The sequence below is a fragment of the Atta cephalotes genome, assembly GCF_000143395.1.
Source record: "Atta cephalotes unplaced genomic scaffold scaffold00003, whole genome shotgun sequence".
NCBI lineage: Eukaryota > Metazoa > Arthropoda > Insecta > Hymenoptera > Formicidae > Atta > Atta cephalotes.
In genome coordinates, this window is record NW_012130067.1 from 9,135,419 (window position 1) to 9,146,454 (window position 11,036).

At 33.4% G+C, this 11,036-nt stretch overlaps 1 protein-coding gene across 1 annotated transcript in view; it reads left to right on the forward strand.

Moving 5' to 3' along the window:
- LOC105625817 overlaps positions 1-11,036 on the forward strand; it is an 18,367-nt gene that overhangs the window by 2,140 nt on the left and 5,191 nt on the right. The window contains 2 exon segments of the mRNA XM_012207129.1: positions 8,043-8,158; positions 10,383-10,631. Coding sequence (XP_012062519.1) covers positions 8,043-8,158; positions 10,383-10,631 — 365 coding nt within the window.

Below are 11,036 nucleotides of genomic sequence, written 5' to 3' on the forward strand. Positions count from 1 at the left end.
TTTGCTGTTAATTATATTAGGTGTACAACTTTGCTTCCGCCGTTTTCCTATAGATGGCTTTAGCGGTAAGTGGTGGTCGAAATAAATAGATCATAGACATCATATAATAAACTTGGGCATCTATCAACATAACCCCATAGAAACATTAGTCGATTTGTGTCTGCATCATAAAGTTATTTTCGATTGAAAATGTCAGTTTACGAGCCAAATTCTCGTTATTTGCGGGAGGTTTTAATTTTTTGCTTCAATATGAAGAAATCTGCGGCTGAGGCTCATCGAATGCTCTCAAATACTTATGGTGAGGCTATTAGTGAAAGAACGAGTCGTGAGTGGTTTCAACGCTTCAAGAACGGTGATTTTGACGTCCAAGGTCATGCTCTGTATTTGGTGGGACTAGCTCGGCGTAGTGTATTATGAACTGTTAAAACCGACTGAAACAATCACAGGCGATCGGTATCGAACGCATTTGATGCGTTTGAGCCGAGCATTGAAAGACAAACGGCCGCAATACAACGAGAGACACGATAAAGTGATTTTGCAGCATGACAATGCTCGACCCCATGTTGCCGAAAGTGGTCAAGACATACTTGGAAACGTTGAAATGGGAAGTCCTACCCCACCCGCCAGACGTTGCTCCCTCTGACTATCACTTGTTTCGATCAATGGCACACGGCCTGGCTGACCAGCACTTCCAGTCTTATGAAGAAGTAAAAAATTGGATCGATTCGTTGATAGCCTCAAAAGATGACCAGTTTTTTCGACGCGGGATTCGTATGCTACCCGAAAGATGGGAGAAAGTAGGGGCCAGCGATGGACAATACTTTGAATCATAAATGTATAATCAGTTTTTTACAATAAAGCCTCGAATTTCGGAAAAAAACGGCGGAAGCAAAGTTGTATACCTAATATATATATGTATATATATAAATATATATATATATATATATATACGTTCTTTTTTCCTTTGTGTTGAACCATGCTTAATTAATAATCAATAAAAAAACAATGATAACAAAGTGAAGATGAGATAAACAAAAAAAAGTATGTCACAATGTACTTCAAGAATTACTGTTCTACTATACTCCTATACTACTCCAACCTTTATCATTTAACTTCATGTGAATAGTGATACGAGACTTGCATTAATATGATCATAGATCTTAAATAAAATATTAAATATCATCTTACAACAGGCCATATATATTTATGCTATCAAAAGAAATGCCTTATCTTGAGAAACAAAATTATAAAACTGAAAAACAAATTTTCAGTCTGATTAGATTTCTTTATATTCCTCCCGTCACTATGATTTTTCTCATAGGCTTTTGAAATTTCATCAAAGTTCTTCTGTAACGTTTTTCTTTTGTGTAGATTAATGTTCGGCTGCACTTGCTGCGTTTTGAAAAAAAAGCGATTGTTATTGGGTTGTCCGGAAAGTTCGTGCCGACTAACCTAATTTAATAAATGTATACTAAAATTTAAATCTTCTGCGTTTCAATTTTCCTTCAAAATCGGCATGAATTTTCCGGACAACCCAATAACAATCATACATGATGCTTCCTGTCACTATGTGCATCTTCTCCTATTTCGTATGGAATCATTGAGAATTATTCAGATTTCGTATTAAATTTCTGTAGTTACTTGAACAGTAACTATTAATGAAGTCCATGATTATCTTGGTGGAAAAATATGACTGAAATTTTGTTGAAATTGTTCTTCGTTTTGGAACACTTTTCAATAAAATTTGAGTGAATATTGCTTAAATTTTAGAAAAATTAAATTAAAAATCTGGTCTTTTTAGATGAATCTCTTAAATTGATTGTGTTTCTAGAGGTTTTAATTTCTTTCAAACATAACTTGCATATACTGCAGTGCTGGAATTTACTTGCAACTTTCAATCGATTTATATGGTTCCCGTCTCTTATCTTACTATCTCACGCGCAATCTAAATGCCGATCGGCACTGCGCGCAGGTGGTGGGATAAGAGAATCAAACTGAAAATCGGCTGAAAATTGCAAATAAATTCCAGTACTGTACTAAAACTTTTTCTTTTTCAAAAACTTGTTAAATATCACGTTTAAATCTTATCATTGATTTATAATTTCATAATTATAAACAATTAATTTAGGAGCGCACAACTTTTTATGTGAGTAGATCTTATTTCGCGTGGAAAATCACACGCTCCTAAGCAGAGGGAGAGGTGAAGTGGAACTCGCTTCGCGTGGAATGTCGTGCGCCCCTAGGCAAAAGGGAGGATATAAAAGTTTTCAATATGTATGTAGCAATTGTATGTAGCAAGAAAACGTTATTTTTTTAAACTTTTTTTGTTAATAACGTTTTTACAAATAACGAGCGTCGGTTAAAATCTTTTAAAGGTCACTGATCAGGGCATGACCTTGACAACATAATGTCAAAGTCAAAATGATTCGGGCGGCCTCCCCTTTATTGCATAATTTTAATTACCCTACTTCTTTATCTTCAGTCTTAGAATTGGTGGTGTAAGGACTGATTGTTCTGTTTCAGGATCATGTAAATAATATGATGACAGTTATTTACAATATATGTAAGAATGGAATTTTCCAGTTGATATCCAGTTGATTGATCCAATGATTAGCTTTTGTCATATTCTGCTATTGTATGACATAGATTTATGTTTTATTTGCTATTAGTTTTTTTCTTGAAGGAACTCTCCCAATAATCTGCTTATTTTAATAAATTATGTTTCCATTTTTTGCAGTTTATCGTTTCCAGCCACACATTATAACAATAATTGATATTTTCTCTTGATTTATAAGTAATTGGAATTTGTTAGGCGCTCAAATTTTTTAAAATTGTTAATTGATGGCTTCTTTTATAAATGTCTGAGAGTTGTAACGACGAACAAATTTCAAAAGGAAAGATTTTGCGTGGAGTCTATAGAACATTTAATATTAAATTTACTCTAAAATATCTAAGCACTAAAATCTGCTTTGACCGAAAATAGGTTTACAACATAACTTATTTCTAATATAGGTCATCATGTTGAAGGAAATCAAAATATGATAATAAGCTCACTCTATCTTTCTTTATTGATACAAACCGAATACGTTAAGTTTTTTGCTTTACTTTGATTTTAAATTTGCTTTATATGATTTACTATATCGATTACAAATTGAAATTTATCATAACTGAAAGTTATCCTACTAGACTTGAAAGTTGTCCTAACAGAAATATAGATTACGTTTACACTGCGCCCTTAGTCCGTGACCTATACAATAAGTATTATGACCATACTCACGAGTGACGGCACAACTTCGCAAACTCTATTACTTTTCTTCAAGGTAATGCTAAATTAAAAAGTTAAAAGTTAAGTTACAAAGTTAAAAAGTTAATTAAATTTAACTTCATTTAATTACATTTTAGACTTTTAACTTTTTAACTTTACATAGTTATATTTTATCGATAAGTATTAACTTTTCATTTGATTTTTTACATGGATAGTTAGCGTTATACGGATTTTATATTTGGATTGTATGTACTTATACATTCGTATCTGTCGGAGATATATTTTTCTAATTTAAATAATTTCAAATATTTTATTTATATTTAAACAAAGAAGTTTGATCCGTTACCATGACCTAAAACCACGATTTTCTCGAAAAATATGCAGAAGTGCAATTTTCTGCTCCATAGGAATTATTTTTTAATCCCCCAGAATAATCATAGAAAAGCTGATCAAAATCCGTAAATACGTATGTAAGTCTCTGCTTATTAAAAAAATTAATTTTTAACTTAGTTTTTAATTTAGTTAGAAAGAAAGTTAACTTGAAATCATAAAATAAAACAAATTTAATTTTTAACTTTTTAATTATTTTTTTTCATTAACTTAACTTTTAATTAATGTCACTATGAATTAACTTTTATCTTAATTAAGTTTAATCTTAAAGGCTGTTAACTTTAACTTAACTTAGTTAAAAAAAAGTTAACTTACCCAACTCTGTTTTTCTTAATTAAATTTTTACAAAATAACTTGACAACCAGATAGATTTTTCACAAATATATTAGAGCTTTCTCTAAACAAGTTGGAGAGAGCATGAGAGAGCGTGTCCCTCTTTCGTTAATTTTACTTTAAATTATCCATAGCAACGTGTTTATCTTGTTGCTAGTATGTTGCTTGCTAGTATGAATTGCTAAGCATATGTTGCTATTAGAATTGCAACAACTGAGTCCTCATTTGTTGAAAACTTGATGCCTTCACAATATGATAACTTTGAGTAGCAACTTACCAGTAGTTTGTCGATAACTTTCTGAAAATCGTCATCAAATTCATACTACTGCCATAACAATATGCAGCATCATACAATGTCATATTGAAAATGCAAGATAACATTGATGCAGCGATCTTGCTGTTAAACTGCTGAAAATACACATGCACATTATCTGTATGTTGCTACAACGTTGATATATTCGAAATTGTTGAAAACAAATCTGTTGCTTATGATGCTGGCAAGTTGCCAGCATCATAAGCAACAGATTTGTACGATTTTGCTGAGACAATTACTATGTGGATAATTATGCGCAATTAAATAAGTTTAAGATATGGTCACGTTTTATTTTCCATCTGTGCTATCTTGTATTTTCTCTCCTTCCAATACTCCTATATCTACGATGTCTTCTTCAGTTGAATTCTGAACATCATTCCTCTTTTAACCCTTTTGTCATCAGATTACTTATCCTTTCCCATACATTGTTCCACTAAGTTCCATGCCGTTTTCTTCTACACCTCTGTCAAATATTTTAATTCTCTTCCTAATTCAATAAAAACCTCTCCCTTTCGTTCCGCTGCCTCGCGTCACTCACAATATTTAAGCGAAATTGGTGTGTTTGCGGGAAATTGGTGTATATGCGCGTGTGTGAGTGTATGTGTGCGTGTGTATGATTTCAGTTATCGGTTCACCTCTAATTGCATTGTTATTTCCGGTTTTGTTGCTGATAGACTTTGTAACAGCAATTTTGCTGACGTTTAACTATTTACAAGCTACTATTGTATTTTATTTTATTATATTATTACTCTTACTGTTAACATGTAATCTTTTTCATAAAACTTCACACAATAAACTAAATTAAATTAAATTAAATTAAATTAAATTAAATTACAATTCACGACAGCAACGGAGGTGAGTCGTTACTTGGGGAAATTGTCGAAAGACGAAAGAGATAGGGTAAGAATGACACAAAAATTAATAATAAAATGATTAATAAGTGTACTCAATATGTCGGCTTATAATTAAGTCTGAAGCCTCGCTCCATAGGCGTAATCTTGTAGGTTCAACATCCACAGGAAACAATGATATTTCTTTGTTAATGTCGGGTCAACAATCATACTAAATCTTGACTCTACGAGTGATCACCTTAGAAGGCGACTATTGTACGACAACCAAATGCGAACTAAATCTGTTGACAGTATACAAGAGCTCGTATTCTTACAAAAGTATGTTACTCAAATGGATAACTTTGCCATGAATCGGGATGGACCTTCCGCGCGGTCACTACAATAACTGTTATCGCTATTAGCAAAAATTTCGACTATCCAATACACGATGGAATTACATAGACGGATTCGATACAACACAAAATGACTCACCTATGGCAAAGGAGGCGAACGCGAATCGGCAGCTAAGATATTTCGAAAAGAAAATGCGTTGGCGGATGGCACGTAGTAGCAATTTTGCAAGTTCACATGGCAACCATTAGATCGGCCATTCGAAAATTCTTGAGTTTCCACGATCCATCCGACGCTCGGTATCCCAAGATCGGTAGGTTTACAATTACATTCGTAACGTTCTCCCAATGATCCCTGTACTCTCCGATATCCTTTTAATGACAGCCTTGATTTCGTTTATAGCAACTCAGCAACTCCGACGTATGTCCTCTAACAAATTATCGGCTCAACCATGATGAGAATGCAAGATGTTCCGTGTACTATTGAAACATAATAACGATACTGGAAACAATCAATTAAAATTTGGCTTCTATGTACTTCCGTACGTATAATAGCGCTGATATATTAGAATAGTCAATTAAATTTTGGCTTCAATTCGCTTTCTCACTGCGCATTCTCGGGGATGATACCCAAGGACTTCGATTCTTTCTCTCGGAAATTTTCACAAATTGATAAATGACCACTTTTACATTACTGTTCATAGTCCGTGCGCGATTAACGACACGACTAAACTTTATGTCCGCTTAAATTAAATTTGATGTAAAGACGAAATAATCTGAATTTTTGGAAGTTTTAAATAAATAACCAAGAGAAAGAATCGAAGTCCTTGGTTGTACACTCCTTGTCTTCTTATATCATATACAGGCTCAGTCACAGCCTGCCGGCCGGGAATTTTTCGTGGATTCGTGCAGGCCGTTCGGCTCCCCTCTGATTGGGATCATATCACGCGCCAATTGACTCTTGTCAATCACGCGGCCTCGCGAATTGTCAGTGCTCGCAAAAATCTGCACATTTCGGGCTGATTCCAGCGAGCGATCCTCACTACTGCTCGAGATTCGGCGGCCGAGCAAGAACAGTTGTTGGTATCATTGCGCAGCTTTTTCATCATATAAAATAAAAAATATCTGCGCAACACCGACGTCGGTAGGCATGTAAAGATAGTTACGGAATTGCGCCTCTGATGTAGATCATTGCAAGCCGTAAATTCTTACACCTTAGAGCGCGCAATATAAATTGAAGAACTCTAACGTTGCCTGTAACCTCTTGGGTTATGCAAGCTGATTCGAAAAATTCGAGGAAGTCTTGCCACCGCGCGCCTCTTAACTAGAAAAAATAATTTCGCACAAAAGAAACAAAAAAATCAGAAATGAATTAGCGCACGCTCGCATCTCTGTCAATTGCTGGTCCTTCATTTTCAAAATTTTGAAAAAATAAATAGAATTATAGCTGCCCCTCGAAGAGTTTCTAGAGTTCTCTATCAATTTTAAAAAGAATTTCGACTAAAGCGGTGAAAATATCATTTGAAGTTTCGAGGGGGGGGGGAGAGGGCAAATTTACCAAAACTTTGAAGAGCTGTAACTTCTTTACTGTTCATTATAGCTATATTCATTACAGCTATGATCTATATAGGACAATCGATAGAACTCTTTGGAGGCAACCAGAACTCTCAAGAAAATACTAGAACTCTCATGAAAAAATTAAAAAAAATTTTTTAGAAAAAATTTTTTTAATTAAAGAAAAAAATTCTTTTTTAGATTTTGACTATTTTATTATAAGTTCTGATAGCCCCCAAAAAGTTCTAAAGATTATTCTTAATAACCGATGCGTTGAAAACAATGTCTAAAAAGTTCTAGAACTTTGAAGTTTCAACTTCTGAATTTTTCTAAGTTCACGCAAATTAAAATTTTTCTTCGAAAATCTTGCATTGTATTGAGAGTTCTGATAGTCCCCCGAAGAATTTTAACGATTATTATTAATAATGCATAGCTAAGACCGCAAATAAAAATGTTCTAGCGCCTTGAAGTAGAAAAATTCGAAATCTGACATTTCAAAACTCTAGAACTTTTTAGATATTGGTTTCAGCGCATCAATTATTAAAGATAATCGTTAGAACCTCCCCCTTCTTCGGGGAGCTAAAAAAAACAAATCTTTTTTTTTGTAATAGCTATATTGCGTGATTCTAAATATCTTATATATTGCAATGTTGCTACAAATTTCCATTGCATTCTTTTTGAGGTGTATATCAATTGCATATGAGCCAATTATGCCAATTAGTCAATCATAACATTAGAGAAAAAGTAAAAAAAACTCTCTACGCAGAAGTCGCTGTGATTGGCGGTGTGTAAGTGAACTACTCTCTTTTTTTGAAGGATGATTGCTGCATTATTACAACAATGTTGCAACAACATTGCAACAATTTTACAATGTTTCAACTTTTCAATGAAATATTCCTTTAATTTTCTTGTAATCTTTCTGCGCTGTATGGGAAGCAATTTGATCAGAAATGAAAAAAGATCTATATTAAGTGATTTAAAAAAAAATAGATATAATTTTTTATTAGATTCAGCACGGGACAAATGGTGGAAAGTGCGGAGAATGCGGTGACAATTATTCCTTATCTCGACCGCGGCCAAATGAAAATGGCGGCATCTATGGATCAGGCATCATTGTTCAAAAGTAAGTAAATCATACATAGTATAATGAATAAATCATATATAACACTATACTAACAAATTAACCTATAATTTAAAAAACCATGATTGACAAATGTTACTTTTCAGTTATTTTACCGTTATTTTTTATAATAAACAATTTGATAACGATGTTGCAATTTTTTATGATGGTAATGCTAACTAACTAAATGCTAATTAACTAAACGCTGAGATTATTTAAGTTATTAGGTGTACAACTTTGCTTCCGCCGTTTTCCTATAGATGGCTTTAGCGGTAAGTGGTGGTCGAAATAAATAGATCATAGATGTCATACAATAAACTTGGGCATCTGTCAACATAACCCCATAGAAACATTAGTCGATTTGTGTCTGCATAAAGTTATTCTCAATTGAAAATGTCAGTTTACGAGCCAAATTCTCGTTTGCGGGAGATTTTAATTTTTTGCTTCAATATGAAGAAATCTGCGGCTGAGGATTCATCGAATGCTCTCAAATACTTATGGTGAGGCCGCTATTAGTGAAGAACGTGTCGTGAGTAGTTTCAATGCTTCAAGAACGGTGATTTTGACGTCGAAGACCGACATAGCGGTGGAAGAGAGAAGGTTTTCGAAGATGCAGAATTGGAGGCATTACTTGAGCAAGACTCGTGTCAAAATCAAGAAGAATTGGCACGATCATTGGGAGTGACTCAACAAACCATTTCAAAACGCCTCAAAGCCATAGGAATGATTCAGAAGCAAGGAAATTAGGTGCCGTACGAATTGAAGCCGAGAGATGTTGAACGGCGTTTGTTTGCTTGTGAACAGCTGCTTGAAAGGCGGAAGGGATTTCTGCATCGCATTGTGACTGGGGACGAAAAATGGGTTCATTACGATAATCCCAAGCGCAGAAAATCATGGGGAGTTCCCGGCCATGCTTCCACGTCGACGGCCAAACCGAATGTTCACGGCTCCAAGGTCATGCTCTGTATTTGGTGGGACCAGCTCGGCGTAGTGTAGTATGAACTGTTAAAACCGACTGAAACAATCATAGGCGATCGGTATCGAACGCAATTGATGCGTTTGAGCCGAGCATTGAAAGACAAACGGCCGCAATACAACGAGAGACACGATAAAGTGATTTTATAGCATAACAATGCTCGACCCCATGTTGCGAAAGTGGTCAAGACATACTTGAAACGTTGAAATGGGAAGTCCTACCCCACCCGCCGTATTCTCCAGACGTTGCTCCCTCTGACTATCACTTGTTTCGATCAATGGCACACGGCCTGACTGACCAGCACTTCCGGTCTTATGAAGAAGTAAAAAATTGGATCGATTCGTGGATAGCCTCAAAAAATGACCAGTTTTTTCGACGCGGGATTCGTACGCTACCCGAAAGATGGGAGAAAGTAGTGGTCAGCGATGGACAATACTTTGAATCATAAATGTATAACCAGTTTTTTACAATAAAGCCTCGAATTTCGGAAAAAAACGGCGGAAGCAAAGTTGTATACCTAATATAATTATAATGAGTATTGTAAAATGTTATAAAATATTCTCTAAACTATCTTTTATTGAAATTACGTGTCTTGCATCACATAATATATACTAGTATATATTGTGGCGATTGGTATCGTCACAAGCATGACGAAATTAGATTGCAGATGCGTTTAGAGAGACTGTTAGCACTATTGATGATTAGATTAGATCTGTTCGCATTACATAAAATCTCCAAATATTTTTGCACTAAAAATGAGATAGATATATATTTGATCTTGAAAAGAGAGAAAGCGAAGATGCCGAGTGCAAAAAGTGCAAACAACGCGAACAGACCTAATCTATCCTTGTTTTACATCTACAAGGTAGATTATACTGAGAATTACAAATTAACTTGTTTTGAATGTCAATCTTTTGTACGTAGGAACATATGTACTTAATGCTGGCTTTTATTTCAAAAAAGATAATTTTATACGAATTTAATATATTTTTTGATTTATTTCACAATTAATGATATTCACTCAAAATCAATTCTGATTTAATTCTAAAGGATTGTCTCAATCTCTAAATATAAGAATCTTTATACTTTTTATAATAAATATAGATACGTCTTTTATTGGGTATATATTTAGATATTCTAAAGGTATTCAAAATCTATTATAATATATATTTTTATATTAGACTACTATTATATGTACCATTATATTATTATATATCAATGCGTATATTACATTATATTTCTTTTACATAGATATAAGACAGGATCTGTCATCGATGTGACCGTTAAGCTCACTGCCGCTCACTTAGGTTGGTTTGAATTCAACCTTTGTCCATTGAAGACGAATAAAGAATTAGAAACCGATAAATGCTTCGATATGTATCCCTTACCAAGAGCTGACGGTAAAGGCTATAAATATTCCATTGCCATCAATGTCGCAAAGGATTACACTATCAGCTTGGTTCTACCAAAGAACGTTACATGTAAACAATGTGTACTTAGGTTGGTATTGAAGACAATTTCATTTTGTTTAATTTTAACATTATTAATTCGGAATTTTAAATGAATTATTAACATTAAAAAATTTTATTATTTTATTTAAAATTGTTATTAATGCCTAATTATTTAATTACTTTAATTGAAATTTAATGGAAACTATATTTAAAAAATTAAAAAAGTTTTTGTGTTTAATAACATATACTCGGACAGTACACAATATTTATAAAATATTTTAAAAATATTTATAAGATTTATTTAAATATTTATACAATATTTTGTAAATACTTTTGTGGTCTTAGAACCTTGTAAAAATCATAAAAATTTATCATACAATACATATTATGAAGTATTTAACATAAATATTAAATGATTTTTTTAATATTATGAAAATATTTAATAAACATTATA